Source organism: Lissotriton vulgaris, chromosome 4_1, assembly GCF_964263255.1.
Source record: "Lissotriton vulgaris chromosome 4_1, aLisVul1.2, whole genome shotgun sequence".
NCBI classification, from domain to species: domain Eukaryota; kingdom Metazoa; phylum Chordata; class Amphibia; order Caudata; family Salamandridae; genus Lissotriton; species Lissotriton vulgaris.
The window spans coordinates 1,398,463,577-1,398,488,424 of record NC_141691.1 but is presented as its reverse complement, the minus strand read 5'-3'; the positions used below and the strand labels follow the sequence as shown (position 1 = coordinate 1,398,488,424).

Below are 24,848 nucleotides of genomic sequence, written 5' to 3'. Positions count from 1 at the left end.
GTCAGGGACTCGCAAAATAGCATTTATACATGCTTTTACCCTTTTTTGCGGCTGCAAACGGGAGGTTTTCCTGTTTGCGGCTGCAAAAAAGGGTCGTACATCTGGCCCTTGGAGTTTAGGCCCTCTGAACTCAGAATTTAATAATACACCTTTTAGCAAAGGTGGTTTTTAAATTGTGTGTTTGAAAATGCCACTTTTTGAAAGTGGGCATTTTTTTTTACCCATCCTGTGTACCTCTGCCTGCTTTTGTTTTCACCGCTAGGTTTTGGAGCTGGGAATGTGCATTGACTCTATGGGGGTTGAGGTGTGTCCTGCCTTTCCTGGGGGACTCAGAGCCAGGCTGAATAGACCTTTCTGCATTTCGAATGGTGTAAGGAGGTTTGACTGGCACCCGAAAAGCCCATGTCTGCTCTGCACAAGGCTGTCTCCACCTCCTGTAGTGAAGCTTGACCAGGGAGGACAGAACTGGCTTTTATTGAGCTCACAGACTCTGGAAACAAAGACTACATAGAGAAAATGGGGTATACATATTAGACCTGAACCCCCATAACTTTAGATTACTTCTGGACCAAGAGGATCCTGCCAAAAAGAAGAGCTGAAGAGCTGTGAGGAGGAGTATTGCCCCTTTGCTGTGTGTTGCTTTGCTGGATTAGCCTGCTGTTGCTGCTTCTGTCTGTGGGCAGGAACTAAACTTTTGCCTTGTTGTGGTATCCTGCTCCAAGGGCTTGAAGTAGAGCCTGTTCTGAAGTCTCAGGAACACAAATAATTCACCTGCAACTTGCTAAGCAGCACCTAGAATCCTCTGCTGGACTCCCGATTGCCAAAGGGTGTCCAATCCAGTTCCTGGGCCCTTGGAATCATGTGGTTGGTGCTGCATCCCAAGAAAATCAACAGCAACGCCATCAAAGACACTGCCAGTGATGCTGTGACCTGCACTGAGACGTGGGCACAGGTCATGAAGTGCCTGATGCTCCGCCCTGCCTGCACCTCACCTCCAATGCCCTTGAAACCTGTCAATACCTTTAAATCATCGGCCTACCTGACGCCAGCTCTCACACTAATGGCTGTCTCTGCCAGCACCTGCATCTTGTCATCGCAGAGCTGATAACTGACATGGGTGACTTCCGGAAGTCATCGACACCACACTGCCGAATGGAACCGACGCCTCACCATTGATGATGCCTCACCACCCTTGCCAGCCCAGACTTGATGCCTTGCCTCCTTGTGGACTCGATGTCACGCCGCTCCTATGGCAGTCAGGAGCCGGCCTCGCCTTGCCCCCTCAATGCCTCACCTCTGCGACGCTGTGCCCCGTCCATTTACTTTGTTTTCAAACTTACAGTTATTTGGAGGTCCGTGTGACTCTGTGTCCAGCCAGTGCACCTCACAGTCGGTGCCGTACTTTGGATTTGTGCCTGTCACATTGTCATATTAGCCCTAGTTGGAGCTATATGTTACTACAAGCTTTATTTTGTAATAATCGTCCTAAAAGTGATATCTTTAGATATGTATGTTGCATTTTTGTATTTTGGTCTAGCTTGGTTTAAATGAAGATACTTCATTTTTTTAAACTGGCGTGGTGTCCAGTTGTAGTGTTTTCACTGTGTTGGTATGTGGTTCTGTACAACTGCTTTACAAATTGCCTCTGAGATAAGCCTTTCTGATTGTGCCAATCTACCAAGGAGGTGAGCAGGGATTATCGAGGTGTGTAATTCCTGACTAGAAGGAAGGGTCTCTACTTGGACAAGGTGCATACATCTGCCAACTATAGGACCCCATTTCTAACAGCATTTATCCTAATTAGGGTCTGAGCTAAGGCATACAGCTTTACCCCATATAAACATTGTGTGGGGTCCATAGCTTTATAAGCTGTGAAAACCGGGGTCAATGAAGGCTCTCCAATATGCTTTTAAATTTTCACCAGCTCTCCAGTAAGTCAAAAGAGCCCAAGCATCTCCAGTTTTCCTATGCAGGGACCAGCTTAATTTCATATTAAACATAATTCCCAAGTACTTATATGATGTAGCTATCTCCAATGGCTTATCTCTTAATATCCACTTATATGGCTTAGCTTTCGTGTCAACAATTACAATTTTTGTCTTATCCATATTAATCATAAGGTATTTTGCCACACAATATTTACTAACCCTCAGATGCATCAAAGTTATGTTTTGCGAGTCCTTAATAGCAAAATTTATGGAATCGCTATTAAAGAGTCGCAAAACGGGATGCATGTAGGAATCGCAATATTATTTGCGATTTCCACTGATTCCTTATTTGCGATTCACTAATTGCTAATCGCAAATAAGGAATGGCTTTCCCATTCAAATGAATGGGGAGTCATTTCTTATTTGCGATTAGCAATTAGCGAATTGCAAATGTGCCGCAATTTCAAGGGTGCCAGGCTGTCCAAAGGACACCCTGTTTCACCCCTGAAATGGTAATGTTAACTGATGTTGTGCACACACATGTCCCAAGGACATGTGTGTGTGTAACATACAACTTAGAAAAATGCACTAAAGTGCATATTTCTAAGTTTTTGCTATTTACCACATAGTTTAACTACGCGGTAAATAGCGGCCCTAGATTGCGAATTCGCAATCTTGGAATGGTTCATGCATTGCATTTAAGGAATCGCAAATTGCGATTCCTTAAATGCAATCGCAATTTGAGAACTCGAAATTATTTGCAAATTCTTAAATTGCGAGTGCATGAACCCTTGATGCATCTCAAATGCCATTTTTACGGGTGCAAACGGCTGATTTTTGCGATTCGCATCGTTTGCGCTCGCAAAAATGCTTCATGCATCTACCAGTAAATGTTTCAAATTTTCTTCAAAGACCTACTTGAGTCAAATCCATAATAGCCAAGTCATCTGCATATAATAAGCACCTGATATGTCTACCCCACATTTCTGTTTGTACCAAAACATGTGGCAGATCTGCATGATATAGGGAGAATAGCAGTGGGCCAAAACACAACCTCGTCTCAGTGCTCCACTAAGATCTAACTCCACCTGCGCTCAATAATCCTGTGTAGTTCCTCAAGGATCGCTAAGAGGCACTTCGGGATCTCCATCTTCCTCAATTTAACCCACAGTATTTTCCTGTTGACTAGGTCGAAGGTAAATCCGAAATCAACAAAATAATAGAAGAGATTTCCTGTTGTTTCCAATGCCATCTGACCTATTGCCCATAGGTTAACACAATGATCAATTGTTGAATTACCCTGTTTATACCCTCCTTGCTCAATGTGCACCAAAATATTGGACTCTACTCACTCCTTCATAAATATTGAAATTGCCTTTGAATATAGCTTAACCCCCACATCCATTAAACATGTCAAATGAAGATTTCTGGAGTCTTTATTTATTGATTTTACTACTGCTACTTTTCAGTTACCCGGGAATATTCCTGATTTTGTTATAGCAGTAAAGAACTTGGGGAAAAAGCAAGCCCAACATTTAGACTTACATTTTAAGATAATTGCAGGTAAATTATCAGGCCCGATGGCTTTAGTTAGCTTAAGAGACACATTTATCTTATTTAAGGAGTCCTCATTTAAAAACTTCAATAACTCTACCTTTGCCCTCTAGGTTCCACCGCCCTGGTCATGTGAATATAGCTCAAATGGGATACCCACTCATCCTCTGGAACTGTACAATTTATTATATCCGTTTCCTTCATACATCTCGTCTGAACTAGCATCCACTATTTTCTCATGTCTTTTGTGAGTAAGGCATTTACCATTACTTCCCAAAAAGCATTGTAATAATCAGATTTCTTAGTCTCAATCAAGACCATATATTGCCATTTTATTTTATCATGTTTCTCTGGTCCTAATGGGGCGGGTTTCATATCACCTATTTTCCTCAACCTTCTTTTCAATCCGTGGCATTGACTATCCAACTAAGGTTGTTTTTGCAACAACAAGAAATTTTAACCATTTTGCTGAGGAGTCACATTTCGCGACTAAAGGTGTCAGGCAATCTACCGCCTCTATGATGGTCAGGGGATACCATTTGAAAACCTTGCCATCCTTAACTTCTTCTAATAAAAGGGATTTTGTTATCTTATATTACAAAAATAATGCCATATATTTATAATCTAATCTGGTAAATCAAGCGTTATGGAAAGGAAATCTCCATCGGGATCACAGCTGGTCTTGGGTGAGGAATAGAGTCAAATGCCATTTGAAAGCCCCAATGATCGCTGCCCGTAGTTTTAACAATTTTGAACTCTTTACAAAGCTAAAAACCTCATACTTGTAAAAAGATATAATCTATTGGGCATCTCTGATTTCTGTATACAAATGGCTGCGGGATGTGATCCTTGAATGCCCATTCAGACAAACAAATCCTAGCTCAGATATTTGATTGGCAAAGAGCAAGTCTCTTTTTGTATGAGAGCAACATGAAAGATAGCTTGGGGCATCCCATAAGCCTTCAACATTTCACCATACAATTCATCAGCCTTAGCAGAGACAAAGGTAAGTTGAAGTCCCCACCAACAGAACTGGGTGATTTCCTGACAACTTCAACAAGAATGCTAGATCACTTTCAAACAGGTGCCATTGTTGATCTGCGTTACGTAACTCCCCTTGATTTACATACACATTCCCAATATATATAATGAATTTATAGGTAAATACCCATTGTACAGTTGTAAGAGGCATGCCAGAATCCAATCACAATTAGTCTGTATTAAACTGGACCTCATTAAACATTTTGTAGAAATCATTGTCAATAAAGTCAACGTTCCCAGTGACTCTAGGCGGAGGTATTTTGTGCTGTTTGGCGCTAGGGTCCAGTTCCCTTTTTTCCGCAGATTCAGGGTCTTACTGCTCAGTAAACACCGCATCGGAGACCAGAGCGGGGTGGCGGAGTGGGAATGGCCACAGAGGAGCTGCTCAGGGTGCGCTAACACCCAGACGTCAGATGTGTGCAGGAGGAGAAAAATTCTTCACATGCAGAGGTTGGAGCATCAAATACTGCTTCTGTATGCTGTACTTCATTTCCAAACGAGCACTTTGGATTAGAGGAATTACCACAACAAGTAAATACCTCACCTCTATATTTGGTTCAGTATACCTCATTGATTTGTAGCTTCCTCAGCGTCATGACCCAAATGCTAAGTCAAAATAAACAGAATCTAGAGGGTGTGATCACAGCTGCCACTCTCTGCACCAAATATATAGGCTGAGTCATGCACCTTCCAAACCGAAAAGAAGCAATTTTAGATACATTTTAAACTAGCCTGAATGCCAATTTCTCAGCAGAAGGATCTTGGTCAAAATTCATTTCCCAGAAAGAAAGTGTAAACTGTGCTCGTTTTTTAAACACTGTTTATTAGGTAGAAGTAAAGAATTCATTAATACAATGCAAATCCTATCAAGGAAATAACTAACATGCTATGTTACACAGTGACAAAATCACAACCATAGCAGCATGGTTAAACATTGCTCATTGTGATAATATTTCATTAAATTAACATGTATTTCTTCGGCGTTACCTAAATATTGGAAGAAGATATTAAAACACGTTTCCCTTCTGCAGAAGGCAAAGGCAGTTTATGAACCTCATAGATATTTGTAATCTTAATTGCACAGCACTTTGATTAAAGTTATATCCACATTTTACATTTCTTACAATGTAGGTGAAAGTATTTGTATGTAAAAATAACATGGTTGTTTTATTTGTATGATTTTGAAAATGCATTTAACAAATTGAAAGAAACTGTTTTGAAGAAGCGCACACATTATCCTTACCTGACCATCGCTGTCCTCCATCCACAAGAACGGATACAGGAAAAGTTGCATGCTCAGATTGGTAAAAATGCACGATAAACACATATCTGCTGGGCTGTGGCACTCTTCTGCTAAACGTCATTTGGGACTGCGGAGGGAAAACAAGTCATCTGTCAGTTTTCAAATTTAACAGAGTAATGATTGGATTACTTACTTACTTGATTACTTACTTGATTACTTTGATGGTTTTTTTCTTGTCTCATTTGGCACCCCATAATATGGTGTAACAGTTCACTCTTTTCATGATCCCATACCTGACCCAGTCTTCTACTAGGGCGTACATTGTACCTGCATCAACATGATATTCTTTGCAGACCAAGCTCTCTCAGAGAGGGAGAGTCGTACATACGTATTGGGTCAAGGGCGTGAGAACTGAAGTAATGGAGACTACCATTAAGTAATTCAACAATTACCTCATCTCCTGCACAGAGTGGGACCAATTCAAGCAGCATGCCTTTGTTGCAATAAGTGTGGCCAGAAGGTGATGTCAAGGATAAACATCTCAGTGGCACTTCAGAGAGCAGAGTAAGATACTGGCTTCCTGGGGCTTGAGGAGGGTCAATGTTGAAGCAGACTCACCCTTGGTGTCATCTGAAAGTTTCTAAATCTTGCTCTCTGGTAAGCTGGCTCATGCAACCCCCTGTTTCTGGGGCAGATAAATACAATCCAGCTCTCCCCCACAAGCCCTGCCAGGAGGCTGGGCTCTTATTTTTACTGGGGTGCAGTAAATTCCCCTTGCAGTCACAGTCTAGGGGCCCCCACACCTGATTGAGGTCAGGACAGCACAAGCAGGGGTTCCACTGCTGAATCATGCATTCCTTTTATCGCCTACACTCGAGCTTAGTTGTAGAGAAAACATTGGTCACTGTACTGGTCACAGTGAGCTGTACTTGTGGCCTTGTATGGTCAAGTGCAACATTTTTAGTTTAAAAACCACCGGTGGGGGGCTCCTCCATTCCAGCAAGTGCATGAACTCTTGTACACGCACATGCACGAACACGCACACACACACACACACAGCCACACACAACTACACATACAACCACACACACACACAACCACACACAACCACACACACAACCACACACAACCATGCACATAACCACACACACAACCACACACACAACCACACACACAAAACGACACACACACACACACGCACCCACACACACACGCACACTCACACACACACACACACACACACACACACACACACACTGTCCAATGGAATCTATCATTCATCACACGAGTCACACATGTGAACCCACACAGTCCTATATCCACATAAACATAGGTACAGGAAAACTCCATGACGTGATGGAGACAAGGAGCCCAGTTTGAGTATAGAGCTAAAACATTTATGCTGAGGAAGTTAGTATGATACCCCTTCATAGGTACAGTGGCCATGATACACAATAGAAAATTACACTGCCACTGCTCTCAATCTTCCCTTCACTTGATAGAGGGGACAGTGATCACCCTCAACTTAAGAGGTGCGCAGTGTGTGGCCCTGTGACGTCAGAGCATAGCTCTGCCTTCTCACAACAGTAAAACAGTGGTTATCGCAGGGCGCATGCAGCATTGTCAGGGTCACTGAAGGGAAATCAATCATGCACAAGTCCATCCAAAACTTTACAAGGGGAGAGTGGCATAGCTTCCCAAAGTCAAGTTGAGGACTTTCCTCCCAGTACATACGTGTAAATTGCGACATGGGCGAAAAATGAATGAGATTGTTTGATGGCTCGATGGATCTCACAACACAACACAGATAGATTACCTTCCCACTGCTTCGGATCCCATCCCAGCCATTTTCTGAAGTTTGTTAATGAGTACTGTCACAGCACGTAAACATATTTCCCTTATATTACAGTATTCTGCAATGAGCATACATTAGTTTCTGTGTTTATTTACTCTTCAGTTATTATTCTGGACTTGTACTTGACGGTGAATGATCCACTGTGGGCAGGCAACAGTAAGTAGAGGAGGACTAAGCTTTAGTGAGTCACACAGTATCGGGGCGACACCAAGTTCACCGTCGCGACACTGCTCTATTCATGCATCATCAGGTCTCGCACACCAAGTACCTGTACGGGCTGGGCCGAAGTCTGAGCACACCTGCGCTACTGCGGGCTCCTTCCTGAGAGCTGTCAGGGCTGTGCTTAGGTGTGCAGGATGGAGGGCGACTCCAAATACCTGTGGGGCTTCACAGGCAGATAGATATTCCCTGGTGGCGCAGCTCGTTATGCTGGCCCAAAGGGAGAGATTGGATGGAGTTGCTGATGCAGCCATGCCCACCTAGGCACATATCCTTTCGTTTAAAGGGTAGAGGACTGTGGGGCATATACAGGTCTGGATGGGCTATGGCTTGTGGGGGTACTGCATAACTTAGAACACATGCGAAAGACAGCTTGACTCGGGACAGCTAACACATAGGAAGAGATAAAAGGTCTGTACATGCTTGGCTTGGCCCACCCAACTGAATACTTCATCAGCCAATGGGAGTCAGATGAGGGTGGCCCAGTGCACAGTCTATGGCTATCCCTCTCCTTTGCTCGTGCAAGCTGTGAATGAATCTCTATTATGTGATCTGACACCCCCAGGCACGCTGTGACATTACTCTTGTGTTGGTGCCACTGTGGATGGTGGCTTCTATTTGTTTTATAATAACAAGGATGGGCATGCTTTTAAATCAGGTCTTGCTCAACACAGAAAGTCCCAGACCTAAAAAATAAGTGCTAGTGCTGAGATTCAACCTTTCTTAATGCTCTTTTGAAGATCCACTGTGCAAACGTCCTCTTACTCTGGATTGAAGAGTAGATGGATCAGCCTGTTCTTTCGATTCCTCAGTGTTAAGTGGGAACATGTTTGAGTAAAAGTCCTCTTTAATTGCACTCAAGTTCTGGGATGACGAATCTTCAAAGCTATATTGTGACACATTGTAGCTCTTTGTCTGAGTGCCTCCATTTTCTTTCACGATTACTGGGGTGCTGGCTAAGAAAGTGCTGACTGACACTTGTTTCCACTAAAGGTGCTATCACATACAGTTGGCCCACACTCTACATCTTCAGCCCCAAATTCCCCGACATCCGTCTGCTTCTTTCTAGGCTAAGACACTGAGACAGTAGTATCTTCAGGCACACAGCTGTCAGCTTAGGGCCGCCCTGTGAATTCCCAATGACTGTGAATATGCCTTCGCATCTAACTCCTGCCACTGCATTCAGTCCTGATATGGTGGTGGTAGCATAGCGGATGCAGTGGCTTAAGCAGTAGAATTCGGTAGCACTGATTTCAGATTCTTTAACCTGTTTGAACAGGGGAGGCAGCTGTAAAACACCACTGATGTTCAGTATTGGTCTATTTCCATGGCCCAACGAACTACCACATTCTTTAGCCCCTATCCTGTAAGTATTATACCCGCTGGCATTGACATGTTTCCGTCCCGTAGAATATACTTCCACGATCATGTCACAGCTGTCCAGTTATCACCAAAACTCATCAACAAGGACAGAAAGGTTCTCATCCACAGATGGATGCCTAGCCTCTGCAGGTTTATCACGCGTTGTATCCTATACACATGCAATAAGGTACATTATGTGGTACAAAAACATTTGATTTTCTGGCAGTGTGGCTTCCTTCAGCAGTGCCGTCACAAGAGGAGCGTAGCCAGGACTCTTTGCACCAGGCCACACATATTTTGGGACATGATTTAATAATAAAACAGAAGGCCTAACTTCTTCATTTTTAATGCAGCTAATGCATCAATACTACTAGATGCACCCACATGTGTGTTCTCACTTTCCCCAGAGTAAATGTGTTTCTAACAAAATTCTTCTTGGTTCAAAAACCTAGAAGGGCTCCACAAAAGTTTTGCTCTCCGGCTTCTGCCATTTCTGTCTTCTCTCCAAGACCAGATTCAGCTATAAACATATTCAGATCAGAAATACACTACAATATATTCACATCCACCTTGCAGGAGGACATCATCTGTGGGAAACATCACCATATTAACAAAAAGGCATGGCATCTGCAGAATCTGCTTATATGGCATTGCCAGTGGTGTACTAAAAGACATAACAGACCAATGTTCTAGTTTGGAATTAACTGAGTAATGGGTCTTCCCTACCTGTGGTGACTTGAGCAGCACTCCGTTGATCATTTCCTCAGAAGCTGTTGGTAAGTTCTCAGGAAGCACATTTCTCTGTCCTTCAGTAACCTGGCCATCAGCGGGAGCATCAAGACGCAAAGCCACTGGTGGACTTTCAAATACAGACGGGATGATGCAGGGCGCCCTACAATAGGCAAAAATACTGCAATAAATAACAGCTGAACATGGAATTTGGGGATGCACAATGGAAGCACCTGGCTGAGGTGGTGGTTATGAACATACAGTAAGAAGTATTACGCCTAACAGCATATCTCACATTTATTTAATTGAATATCAGTCATTACTGCGTAGGTCAGTGGTTCCTCGTGCATTACATCAGAGCCATTACATTGGTAGGGCATTTATGTTGCTTGATTTTACACCTGCAGTGCCTTTACCTCGCATGTAGGTTGGTACTGGTATGTATTATTTTTAACCCCATGAAATTATTATAAAAGGGTATATTCAAATATTTAAAAATAGTTTTTGTAGCCCTTAACTCAACCCATACAATAAACCTAAAAATACCTTACTACCCCTTAACTCTGCCTACCCTGGCCCCTAAAAACCCCTTACTGCCCCTAAACAGCATCCATCCCTCAACCTCAAAACTTTTTACTACCCCTTATACTACTCATCCTTGCTCCTTAGAAGTCCTTACTACCCCTATACACTACTCCAACTTAAACCCTAAAACACCTTACTACCTCTGAACACTAAGCATATCTGAACTCCAAAAAACACTTACTACTACTATACACTACCCATCACTAAATCCTAAAATCACTTTACTGCCCTTAAACACTAACTTATTACTATTTTATACTACCCATCCCTAATCTCTAAATCCTTACTAACCCTAAACACTACACATTATTGAGCCCTAAACATAATTTCCCACTCTAAAAGCTACCCATACCTGAAAAATTAAAAAAATCTAATAAAACACCCCTAGAACTATCCAACCTGAACTCTAAAATTCCCTTGCCACCCTTAAAATCCACAACCTTAAATTAAAAACGTATATGTATACATTTATAATGTCATGTACTTACATTTTCAAATAAATATTTAATTAATATAATGTTAGTTTATACTTGATATTCATTAATATTACCACCTGTTAAACATTTAATACACTCAAATGTATTAATTTTAAAATAGGTATAAAGTCATCTTTCCTCATTGTATATGTTCATTTATAATGATAAAACAGATGACTTTAAGCAATTAAAAAGTTACTTAACTGCGAAGTAAAGGCCTGCAACGTAAAGTATTAAAACCCTACCTGTAAAAAACAGATTCCTATTGTACTTAACTACGATATATTGTCCCATGTAAAAAACTAGCGTTGATACACTAGCATAGTTTTAAAGGAAATAACTCACTGCATGCCACCACCACACTATGTTGTGGTTCTCGACTGAAAGAACACTGTTCATGTTCAGCGGTGGCTCCTCCATGAGGGCGGAGGAGCATCACCCCCTGCTGTGTGCACAGCAAATATGAACAATAATATAGTAATAACATTATTTTATCACCATTTTATTTTTCACACTGCCAACCTGAGCCCAATCTGAGGGTGGGGGCGGGTGAGGGTCATTGCTGCTGATTGGCAGAATCGGGAGGAGTAATGGCACTGGTGGCCACTCCAAGTATGCATGTCGGTTTGGCCAGCTATCTTGCGATGGCCAGCTCAACATGAGCACTTTAACCCTCTCCAACCTTGAGCTGGGCTATACAGCAGGGTGGAGAGAAGACACAGGCCCCCAGTGTCCAAAGGAGGGCCCAGCCAGCTCGCTCCAACCAATCCTGGTTCGCTCATGCTGCTTAATATTATTAACAGCATGATAGCAGAGTCTGGATTTGTTAGGGGTGTGGAATCTGGGACTGTGTGCTTGGAGCCAAGGACTGCTGAGACTTGAGAGGAACCCCAAGAAAATGAGTGAATACATAAGTAAAAATTCCTTTTAGCTCTCACTGACAGGCACTGTTAGAAACGTGCACTGTCTTCAGCCTCAATTTCAGAGCTCTGAATTGTGGTCCATTATAAACCCTGTTTATAACGGACCGCGATTAAGAGCTTTGTTGTTGAGCCTAAGGGCATTGCTGATTTCTCACAGTGCCTGTCAGTGGATCAAAATGTTCACCCCACTACTTTCATATGTCAGCAGCTGCCTCTGTTCATGTTTCCACGTTTCCCTACTCTTATGCCAGGTCTCTCTATGTCCTAGTTTCTCCCTGCTGACGTCACCTCTGCTCATTTGACTGCAACATTAATTCAAACAATAGAGCCAGTGAAAGAATATGAAATTCATTGCAACTTGTGATATATATACACTATTTAAATGTGTGACTCCAGCATACCATCGCTAGCAATTCTGTGAGCATGCAGTTTATTTTTTGGGGGGTTGTGCTTCTGTCACTTGGTTGAAGCACACCGTGTGCTCTAATCTTTCATTCAGTAGAAACAGGTTCCAACCCATGCCAATACAAACATCATAGTTCACCTTAGCCCCTCCCCCAATTTAAAGTGTATAGCAGTCAGAGGTACCATCTTTATTTGGGTACACATTCGGTTTTAGGGTTTTTCGAATGCTAGCAATTTGAATCTCACAAAATCCCTTTAAAATATGACATAGCCTTCACTTCAAATTCAATTAAAAAAATAGCTTTATTCGATTTTTACACAAGAAAATCATAAAAGCACAATTTAATACAACATAAAAGTTAAATTAAGAACACAGGTATAAAAAGTAAAAAAGATGTATTACAAGAGTGTTTAAACTGATCGAAAGGTAACTATCGGAAGTAAATCAGTTCATGGACGCTCTACACCTTACTGCGAATTTCAGAAAGCTGGCAGCTGCAGTAATCGTAAGTTCATCCTCAAGCATGTATAGTTTGAGTAAAGCTGGCCTACATTGTCTTAGACCCCATAACTTCAGAAGTGGGAGTAGATGTTTCTCTCTTCCCCAGTCATAAAATTTACAAAACAAGAAAACGTGTATGTTGGACTGCTTAGAAACGTTGTCACAGGGGCAAGCCACCAAGTCGACATACCAGTCATTTATAGTGGGGAATGTTAACAGACGATATAAGCAGTCCGTCCTCATCCTTGTTAGCAGCATTCTCGTATAGGCTGGGAGAGTCGGGGAGAGATAAAGGGGAATGCCTGCATCATGGAGCAAGAGATAATGGTGGGCAATCGTTGGTTTATTTCCTTCAAGGTAGGAACGCCTATCCTCGAGTAGGCCTAGACAACGGGCCTTAAGATCTTTTTTCGAGATTGATAAACATGAAGTAGGATTATCATACAATTCAGCTAGTCCCAGTGAAGTTAGGAATTTCTTGATATAAACAAGCCAGGGTATTTTCCTTGAGCCTGTTAGAGCCATACAGTCCTTAATCACATCTCGATTGAGAGCTGTCTTTTCTGAGGACCATATTTTATGCCATAGCAGAATTGGTGTGGTCTTGATTATGTCTGAGATGTGTACCCGGGCAAGCTCATTATGGCAGACTGTGGTAGAGATGGAGCGGGGGACAGCCAACAGATATCTCAAAAATGCGTTCTCACTGGTTTGTATCTCTCGGCAGTCCGCCATGCCCCAGATTCCAGCACCATATATTGCTGTAGAGACGCATTTGGCTGCATAGATGTTCAGCAAAATCCCAACCGGTTTCCCACCTAGTTTTGTTGCAAACTTCTTTAGGGCTCCGATTTGTCTAATGAAAGCCAAATTGCGAGTGTGAATGGCTGCGTTCCATGTCCCTTTGTTGTTAAAGTATACACCCAGATAGCTAAAGGTTTTCGTTAGACTTATCTTTGTTGAGTTTATGAAAGTGTTACATGAAATGTTCTTTTTGTTACTGCAGCACATGGTGAAAGTTTTACTCACGTTGATCTTAAGGCCTCTCGAGCCCATGAATATGGAAAAGGCTGACAGCGCTTTTTGTAAGCCTAGTTGTGTCCTGGACATAATGACAGCGTCGTCCGCGTATAGAAGGATTGGGACTGCATGGCCATTTATTTTAGGATAGTCAACGTCCAATTTGGCCAGACAGTCTGCAAAACTGTTAATATAAAGATTAAAAAGAAAAGGGGCGAGGATGCAGCCCTGCCTGACCCCCTTTCTAATAGGAAATGTATGTGTACAGGTTCCATCCTTTCCATAACGGACCTTGGCCCCAGCTCCTCGATACAGTTCCTTTATGAAAGCAAGTATATTTGGATCGACTCCCAGGTCTGTGAGGGTAGACCAAAGTATGCTATGATTAAGACAGTCAAAAGCAGAGCTTAAGTCTACAAAGGTCATATATATTGCTCTTCTTCGCCATTAGATATTTATCTGTAATCAGGGCTAAGTTAAGACATTGCTCCACTGTCCCAAGGCCGGAAACAAAACCATATTGAAATTTAGACAGAACGTCATTGTCCTGGGCCCACGCTTGTAGTTGATTCAACAAGACTCTCCCGGCCACCTTCATCATAGAGTCCAGTAAAGAAATCGGTCTATAGCATTTTGGGTCCATTATTTCTCCTTTTTTGAAGATAGGTATTATTATTGCTTCTTGTCATGTTGCAGGGAAACCTTTGAGAGCATAAGAATTGAGTACGTTTGTAATGATTGGCGCCCAGAGATGAATATTGTCTTTGAATAAATCAATGGGAATTCCGTCCGGACCTGGTGCTTTAGCATTTGAGCTTTCAAGTATGGCCAATTCCACCTCTGAATAATTAAAATGGGTGAGAAGCGGAAAAGACTCTATCTGGCTTCTGTGCGAGTCATTTCCCTCAGCTGGCAGTATTTCGAGGTTGGGTGGTTCGATCTGCTCATCTAGTTTATACAGTTCTGTAAAGCAGTTTGTCCAGGCTTCCTCGGTGATGGCGATTTCTATGAGGTCAGACGTCCTATCCTTAAAGAAGGGGGCGTTAACCTCCCTCCAAAAGGCCGTGTTGTCCCTTAGGGTGCTTGCTTTTTTTAGTGCCTCCCAGGCGGCATCTTTCAGTTCCCTTTTCCTGTTTTTGGTTGCCTGTCTATAAGCAGCACGTGCAGATCTTATTTCAAGTAAGTTTTTAGGAGATTTTTTGAGTATGTCCTTTAGAATGTTATGTGTTTTTGAGCATTCATGATTAAACCAGCCTGGACTCTTGGCCGCAGTACTTTCTTTATGTTTTCTGGTTAGATTTTTCCTAATTTGTATTGCGATTTTTTCAAAGGCAGATTTGATTGCTCGTGGATTAGGAGGGTGTTCAAGACAAGTCTGAAAGAGATCAGGGTCAGACGTTATCAGTTTTTCCAGGAACTTGGTCGTATCAACTTTAGACCATTTTATGGTGTAACCATTTCTGGATGATAGAAATATAGAATGTGAGTAAAGATTTTCTATTATGCCCCCGGATTTAATCCTGCTAGAGGGAGTGTATATTTTGGCGCTAATCGGATAGTGATCACTCATAACTAAATCTTCTCTCCTAGCTTCTAGGGCATCGCCATGGTGACTGTTGGACATCAAAATGAAGTCTATTGTCGTGAATGACCCCCTTCCATGAAATGTAGGTAAGAAGTCAGTCGTGGGCACAGTTAGATCATTGAAGAAGCCCAAATCCCATTCATGTAGTAAGTTGTTCAGTTGATTCCCAACAGTTGTATGCTCGAAGTGGGTAATATAGTCGCCATTTGGGGCTCTTAAATCACAGACCCTTGTTCCGCTGTATGGACATAGATGACAGTTGAAGTCTCCTAGAATTACTATGCGACTATCGGATCTGTCCCCTCCCGCTCCCTTCTTCAAAAGTTTAGACAAGTGCTCTGTAAATTGAAGTTGGTCATCCCTCGGTACGTTATTATATAAGTTGATAATGAGGGAACTGACAACCTCTTTCCCAGTCAGTCGAAAAGCCTGTAGAGAGAGACCAATTTTGTTATTGCTGGGATCAGGTGAAGAGAAATCTACACTTTCTAGTGAAGTATTAATCCTATTTGAGACGTATAAACAGAGTCCTCCCGAACATCTACCTTTATTAGACTGAATAGCTGGGGTAAAATGTGTACTAAAACCATCTAGATTGGTAGGTGCCAAATCCCAGCATTCCTGCAACGCTATTATGTCAAAGGTATTTATAAAATTCAGGAAGATTGGGTCACTTGCTTTTTTTGAAAGTCCAGCGATGTTCCAAGTTAGGAGAGACATATTTTGATTTGGATCAGGATTGTTCAATGAGAAATTGGACTGTGTTGGTCCAAGGACTGGGTTTAAAGGGAGGGCTAAGGTTCCTTCAGATAGAACATTTGTGCACCAAGGTATAAGCATAGTAGGAGGGCGCGCAGAAGTAGGCTCCGCATAAGGTTCCCTGGCTTGACTTTGGGATACCCCTGGGATTACAGATGGCAGAGGAATTTTTGGCTCGTGCTTAGGAGATGTTTGGTTACATGATGGTCAATCCACCATTTCTAAAGCTGAAAAGCGATTACTGGTCGGTACCCCTCTCCATCCCTCTGTGTATGGTTGCTCTCTTCTAGAATTCCAAGAGTAAGGTTCCCATTCCCGTCTCCTACTGCGTGTGTCTACTTGGGACCAACTCCACCCGGGGGATTGATTCCAGCTAAAAGGGTGATCTTGTTCATAGGAGAACCTTGGAGGATAAAAGAAGGACAGACGGTTGGCATCTATACCTCCCTTTTTCTCCAAGGTTGTCCAAGAACATATATATCTTACCGTATCTGGGTCATCAAAATTTATGATGACACAGTCCCCCTGTGTTCTTTTTCTTGTATCCCCAATCCAAGAGACCCTGCGTACCATGGAGAATCTACTGTTACAGTTAGAAGGAAGGGGTCTATTGATATTAAGCCATTGCATTACTTTATTCGTTAAAGACCAAGTAGATTCTCTAGTGTTTTCCTCTAGTTCTGGGACCCCCGTAAGGATCACAGTAAAGGGGCTTGCCTCTGGGGAGAGGTGTATAGGCCTCTTAGGTCTTGCTGGTTTTTTGATGGTATCGCCTCCCTGTTGAATATCTAGAGTTTTGGGAGGGAGAGGCTTCAGTTTAGTTTTATGTAGGTCAGCGGGTACTCCCGTCTTCCCCTGTACTTGCTGAGTGGTGCCCTTGGCCTCTTTTAGATTAGCTTGCAAGTTAGTAGGGATCGTAGGGGTTTTAGGGGTTGATAATGAAACTAAAGGTTTCTGTACGGTAGTTGCCTTGATGGTGTTTACATTAGTGGGAGCTAGAGAAGCTAAAGGGCTGCTAGTAGGTTTTTGGTGACTTGAATGGTTAATAAGCCTGGCAATTTGTTTCTCGATGCTGATTAAGGATCGTTCAATTGGTAGTAATTGGGTCTTTATTAGATCCTTAATGGTGGCTAACAATTGCACATTTAGATCAGGGTTGTTTTTATGACTAGCATCAAGCCCCCTCTCGTCAGCATCCGTAAATGCAGCTGCTGCAGGGAGATCATCCGTGTTTACAGGTAAGGAGTTTAAAGAATTATTTCTTGGAGAGACACAGGGAGATTTTCTGTGTCTTTTATGCTTTGGAGGGCAGTGTTGTTTATATTTATCTTTTGGCCTAGCGCCATTTTGTTTAGGGATTGCTCCCTCCCTTGTCCCCTTATCCGTTATAATCGGAAGATCTACTAAGGTTTGCGGGACCGTTTGGGTGGGGCTTATCACCATGGTCGGTGTTTTCTCCAGGTCTTCCATGGTATCTTCGCCCAAAGAGAGACATGTGGCAGATAGGTCAACACTCCTTGGAATGGTATGTATGTCAACACAGGCTTCATGCAATAATGGGGCATTTGTACCCGTCTGAATTGGTGTTGTGGCTAGGGCCAGAAGGCCCATTGAAGACCTTCGTGCCGCAGCAAGGTCCTGCGAGACACGTCTTTCTAGAAGTACAATCCCCTGGTTGATTGCATCGTTAGCTTTGGTGATAAATTGATCAATTGGGCCGGTAATCTGGCCCAACCCCTGAGCCGTCTTGCTCCTGCTTCCCCTTGTGGACATGATATCGCTATAGTATCACGTTAAGAAGCGCAAATAAAACTTATCTGAAGGACAGCTACTAGAATGCAAAGGGATGCCAGGAAAATAGTGTAAGAGAGTAGGCCCAGTCCAGTCTTGCACAGGCTTGAACGGGCTTAAACGGGCCCGCCCTTTGCCCGGGCTTTGCCCCGGGCGATGGCCCGCGCGCATCCCGCGATGCGCGTTGAAGGTCTTGTTTAAATTCAATTTCGGAGGGTGGAGGCGGGCTCTGGGAGGGGGCGCGGCTCACGCGGGAAGAGGACCCAGCTGCTGATGGTGAATGCTGGTCCTCGCAGTCCCGGGGCCGCGCCTCGCGCCTCCTCTGCGGCCACGCAGGTGGTCTTCTCCTCGGGAATACTCCACGGGCAGAAAAAGAACAGCAAAGCTACTCCTGTAGCAGCGGACAAGGTTGCAGGACAAAGACCTCTAGACGAGCAGCACCCGCGTAGCGGGGCCGCGAGAGGTAAAGTAGAGTCAGCTGGAGGCGGGCTCTGGGAGGGGGCGCGGCTCACGCGGGAAGAGGACCCAGCTGCTGATGGTGAATGCTGGTCCTCGCAGTCCCGGGGCCGCGCCTCGCGCCTCCTCTGCGGCCACGCAGGTGTTCTTCACCTCGGGAATACTCCACGGGCAGAAAAAGAACAGCAAAGCTACTCCTGTAGCAGCGGACAAGGTTGCAAGACAAAGACCTCTAGACGAGCGGCACCCGGGTAGCGGGGGCCGCGAGAGGTAAAGTAGAGTCAGCTGGAGGCGGGCTCTGGGAGGGGGCGCGGCTCACGCGGGAAGAGGACCCATCTGCTGATGGTGAATGCTGGTCCTCGCAGTCCCGGGGCCGCGCCTCGCGCCTCCTCTGCGGCCACGCAGGTGGTCTTCTCCTCGGGAATACTCCACGGGCAGAAAAAGAACAGCAAAGCTACTCCTGTAGCAGCGGACAAGGTTGCAGGACAAAGACCTCTAGACGAGCTCTCTCTCTTTCACACACTGCCTCTCTCTCCGTCTCTTACGGCACCCATGCCCGGATTTACTAATATTTTCTGAAAACAGATTTGATGTAATTATATGGAAACAGTCACTTGGTACATTCGAAAGGCGGTCCCAAATGAGTAGCACTACTACCTCTATAATGCCATATTTAGGAAATCTTGCACAAACACAGTTTTTTATCATTGTCAATGCATTTTTACTTTAAAAGTGACATCAATCAGGATATTTGTTATAAACATCAAGATCCAAATGAATCCACATTGTCATGCTACAGTAGTTACAATTTAAAGTGTTACCAAGTATAGACCAAACAGCATGCAAAAACAGTGTTATTAACAAAGCAACATTGCTTTCACGTCTTAATTTATAAGAGGAGTTATAGTAAAAATATTGAATTATAAATATGCTTTGTCGATTTGGGTTATAATTAATTTCAATAGGTAATCTTAAAATGTGGACCATGACAATTCATTGGAGCTTTTCTGAATGTAAAGAAAAGTAAAGAATAAAAACTCTAATTAAACAAAAACATATATTCGGTAAGATCTGATGCAAAATCAGTCAAAATAATTAATGAACTAGATGAAAGACAGGCAAATGTCTGTTGCCAAAACAGGTTAATTGTAATTGTCCCACAGAAGAATGCATTGTGTGTTATGACATAATAAAAAACATTGAGAAAACTACAATTTTGTGTTTCCTATAGTGCATGCACACAGACCCACATACATAATTATGTATTTATTTATATCGTGAACCAGGCCTCAAAGGGAAACGGAGTGATTCACAATCAAAAGAAAAGAGGTTTAGTAGAAATTGTGACAATTAGTCTCCTCAGGTAGAATATTTCATGAAGTAGAATGATCCCAACCTGCTATCATAAAATATTTTGGACTCACAACCTAGCAAAGGATCACGGAGGTAGAAACAGGGAATCATTGCTATGTTATATATAAGCTTTTTGAATACATAAGTTGGACAATGTCAACCACGGCAGTGAGTTACTCTATTACACTACTACAGGGACCAGACATATTGTGATTTGTAGTATCACTATATGAAACGCTGGAATATATGAATTAATACAGCACACACAATCCAATCCAATCCAATCCAAAAATCTTTATTTCGGCCTTTTAGTCCATAAAAGAAACATACAAATACATACAACAGTATAAAAACATCATTGGAATGTACAAAAATACAAGTAACGAGACTTCTTATCCATTTTAAAATCGAATAGATAAAATACATAAAAAAGGGAACAGCACAATTCATTACATGAGAGTACAATTGACATTATGGTAAGGACGTTGACAACGGAAGCCGTAAATAACAATAAGACAGTGGCAGAAAATTCAATCTATGTTAGTTTATCCTTAATCAGCTTGGACCTCTTACGCCACATGGCAAGGAGAAATTTGGAAACTGCAAATACAATATGGGGGGAAGGGTCAGATTACAGTATTCTATAGGATGACAGACAGTTCCTTATAGCCATGTTCCTGCATAAGGGCACCAACCAATATTTCCTTGGGGATTTATAGGTGGGGCAGAAAAACAAAACATGGATTTCGTCCTCATCGCACAGATTGCAGCCAGGGCATAACTTATCCCCCCCATTGGTCCATTTACTAGTAAAGGATTTGATTGGCAGAGAGCCAAACCGCCACTGTAAAAACAACTTCCTTGCCAAGGTTGGGTATATAAAATCCAAGAAAGTTTCAAACTTATATGAGTTTTTGGATTGAGTAAAACAGTGAGTAAGGGTGCCAGTGCTAAGTGCAGTCATGTGAAATGTGAGATTTTGTTCCTTATACACTTCCACTAGTCTTTTCCGGGGTACCTTGCTACAGCCTATTTCTGGAGTCACCCAAAGCTCGCTAAAACCAAGCCTAAACAATTCTTTTTTTACAAAGGCTAGCCAAGGTATCTTGTCATTGTGGTTCAGGTTCATGACATTTACCAGATCTTGCCTATAGTGGCTCAGCTCCTTTGTTGACCACAGTCTATGCCAAAATCTAATGGGTTTGGATTTGAGATCTTCTCTGATGGAAGGTAGACCCAGATCCAGACGTATGGGAAGTAGGGGAGTTGCAGTTGGGAGGGCCAGGAGACGCCTCATAAAGTTATTTTCAGCACTAACCAACTCAGTTGCCGCTTGGTGCCCCCATAGCTCGCTTCCATAAAGTGCGGCTGGTTTCGCTTGCACTTTATACATCTCAACTGCAGGAGCTATAGGTTTATAGGTTGAGGTGTTGGTAACCTTTAAAATAGCCCCAGACAGTTGGGATAGCCTTAATCGCGAGCTTGCAATCTGTGGGCCCCATAAGAGGTTCTCTTGAAGGGTTACACCCAAATACTGAAATGTTTTGACCCTCTCTAGGACCGTAGAATTTAAGGTTGGGTTGGGTCTAGTTGTAGAGGAGGGGTTAAAAATCATGTATTTGGTCTTCCCAGCGTTTATCTCAAGGCCATGCTGCCTACAGAAAAGATCGAAGCCATCAAGGATTCTCTGAATTCCCATGGGTGATTTGGAAAGCAGGAGGGTATCATCAGCAAACATAATCGCTGGTACCCTCCTGCCTGCCAAGACTGGGGCGTCATTATCCTCAACATTAGCTAAGTGTGAGATGACGCTGTTTACATATAAACAAAAAAGAGTAGGGGCAAGGACACAGCCCTGCCTAACCCCCCGGGAGACAGGAAACCTATTTGTCAGTGCTCCGCCCCGTCCGCAGCGTACCTGAGCGAAGTTGCCCTGGTGAAGTCTAATTAAAGCCTGGAGTAAATTAGTGGGCACTCCTAACTCCTTCAGGACCTCCCAGAGTTTTCCTCGCGGTACCAGATCGAACGCTGACTTCAGGTCCACGAACACCATGTACAATCTCCCGCCCTCGATGGTCCCCGTTTTCCAAAAAAGGAGAACTAGGCGGAAGATTTGGTCCATGGTGGACGTATTTTTCCTGAAGCCAGCCTGGAGAGGACTTAGGATTTCATTATCCTCCATCCAGACCAACAGATGGTCCAGTAGGATTCGCAAGTAGATCTTCTGGGGGACATCTATCAGGCTGATCGGCCTGTAGTTGGATGGGAGCAGAGGACAGCCCTTCTTGAAGATAGGGACTATCTCTGCCCCCAGCCAAGTACAGGGGATCGCCATATCACGTGCGAGTGAATTGAAGAGGATGTGGAGGTAAGGGGCCCAGATCTCTGAGTGGGACCTAAAAAGGTCACCAGGTAATTTATCAAGGCCCGGTGCCTTACCCAACGCTAAGCCATCAATTGCACTGGCCACTTCCCCTAACGTGAACTCCAGAGTGTCACCAGGAAGGGAGAGGAGTGTTGCAACAGTGGCATCAGTATTCTCATAGACATCTGCATAGAGTTTCCCGAAGTGATCTTCCCATATTTGTGCTGCTATATTGGGTTCTACTGCGGCTTTTGGTTCCCCTGAGCCAGTAGTAACCAAGGACCAAAATCTTCTTAAGTCCTTGGCTGTTAGAGCTGCAGAAAGATCCTGCCATCTATCCCAGTCCCAGTCTGACCTCACACGAGCCATTGTATCTTTGTACTGTCGCCGCAAAGCGGACACCCTGGTCCGGGGTTCCCCCTCTTTGACTGCAGTGATAAGGTCAGCTTTGGCCTTTCTACACTCAGAGTTATACCAAGTAGATGTTCTGGTCTTGTGCTTGGACTTCGGCACCTCTGGGTAGAGGACCTCTCCCAATGCAGTCACTAACTCTTCGTGAATAGAAGGTAAGGATTCCTGCAAGGCCTGGGTACTGGGTAGACTAATTAGTTCTTCCAAGGCCTCAAATTTGGGCAGCACCAGATTATAGATTTTCCCCATATTTTCTTCCGATTTGGAGAAATTCTGCCATCTCACCCTACGCCTATTTGAAGTTAATACCAAATTTCCCCTTTCATCTCTTTCCTCTGTACGAGAGGGTCCTATAGGTTCGGGGAGATAGGCCAAGGAGAGGAGGAGGGCATTATGGTCACTATCAGTGCGAGGAATTATATAAAAGTCCTCCACCTTAGGCCAGAGACTGATGTCCACAAAAACATAGTCCAGTCGTGACTCGTGATTGAGTCTATTGAAAGTGCACTTGGAGGGGGTATCTGAGAGAGTCCGACCATTACAGGCTCTTAGGGCGAAATTAAGAGTTAGAGACATAATTTGGACCGCAAGTGGAGACCAGGATTTAGGATGAGGTGAGTGGCACACTGGTATGCCCCAGAAGTCATCTTCTGCAGTAAGGGCCCCTTCCCTCAAGCCCTCTAGGGGCTCGAAGTGGCAATTAAAGTCACCGCCCATTACCACCTTGAAGTCTGCCGGCAGCTGGCCCAGAAAGGACACAAGATCTTCAAGTGTGGTGGACTCTGCCGTAGGTCCTACTGGGCGGGAATAAACATTTATTATTGCTAACGTTGGAGCCCCCTTCCAGTTTAGAAGGACACACTGGATGTCTTGGGAAGACGTAGGTAGGGATTCCGCTTTGCAGCCAATATGCGAAGCTATCCACACCGCTAAACCACCCGAGGGCCTCCCCTTGCCGTTCCAGGTGGCATGGATCTCAAATATGGCATAGCCAGTTTTGAGAACCGGCTCCCTCGCCCAAGCCTCTTGAAAGAGGCAGATATCACTTTTTGTTATGAGGGAATCCCATTCATCCGTGTGAATTTTATTGGAGATACCTGCAACATTCCAAGATAGTACCCGCAGGGCACTAGAGGGAGTGTGCAGGATTAGTCCATGCCCCCCTGAGGTGTTTCTACCACTGCAAACTTTTGGGATGGGAACCCCTTGTAAAGAAGGTGGACTAAAGTTAGATGTGACTGGAAAACTTGGGATCGTACCATGAGGGTCTGCTGGCAGTTGGCAAAGGGAGTTGGCACCGGGAGCGTGAGAATTTTCATTCAGTCCATTTGACGATCTTTCTTCAGCAGAATAACCAGGAAGGGACCCCAGGCGTCAATCACAAGAGTCCAAGCCAGAAAGAGCTTCAAATCTGTTGTTAACTTCTAAAGGTGTAAATGGAAGCAAGTGGTCCATCCCCCCACACACAATCAATTCTAAAATAAGAAATGGGTAAAGTTCTTTTGCATCAGGTTAATATATGTTTTAGTTTCCCATATCTTGCTACTTGGAATCAGGTTTGTCACGTTAGTCTAAACTATTGCCACATTTGTAACAACAACAAACACAATTATTTAGCAATTTTATTCCTTACTGTGTCACTGAAAAATCCTTAATTTCAGCATTTTTCTGTTGAACCAATCTCTTTAGCCCACAAAATTATTTAGAGAATTGATTGCACAATGCAGCAAGTGTGGTGGCACACAGGCAATTTGTGCTGGATTCTACATTAGGTTATATATCCTCCCTTGAGGCTTGCTTATTGTTTATTTTTTAACAGAATATCAGAATATTTTGTATATCATTTCATAAATAGATTTATTCTATGACCAACACAGATGCAGAGTATTTCAGGTTTCCAAATTACAAATAATGCACTAAACTACTTTTGGTATTGTACTGGCATTTTTAGATATCTGGGATTGCGTACTCTGAACTGGCATTGGTGCATGTTTTTTTGATATAAACATTTTTTATTTTAGAAAAAACATTTCTAAGAAATACAGTTGCTCATTCACATACATAGTGTGAATACATAACATCACACTGTTCCCACATCCTGTGCCACCACCCTCCATTGCATGCCAATGAGTGAATAATGTCAATGCCAGCTCTAGCTCTGTAGGCCGTGGTATGTCCACAATTTCCTCTATATGGCCTCAAACGTACGGAGGCAGTCCCTAGCAATGTAAATTTGTTCTTCCAATTTGCCACACCAATGCATGCCCTTGATCCAAGAGGCCAAGG

General features: G+C 43.4%; 1 protein-coding gene across 1 annotated transcript in view; it reads right to left on the bottom strand.

The window, feature by feature from the left end:
* The window catches only part of LAMA3 (laminin subunit alpha 3), a 1,118,674-nt gene that overhangs the window by 408,316 nt on the left and 685,510 nt on the right, over positions 1-24,848 (bottom strand). The window contains exons 31-32 of the mRNA XM_086917979.1: positions 9,929-10,094; positions 5,767-5,893 (exon numbers count right to left, since the gene is read on the bottom strand). Coding sequence (XP_086774105.1) covers positions 5,767-5,893; positions 9,929-10,094 — 293 coding nt within the window. The remainder of the gene's footprint in view (positions 1-5,766; positions 5,894-9,928; positions 10,095-24,848) is intronic.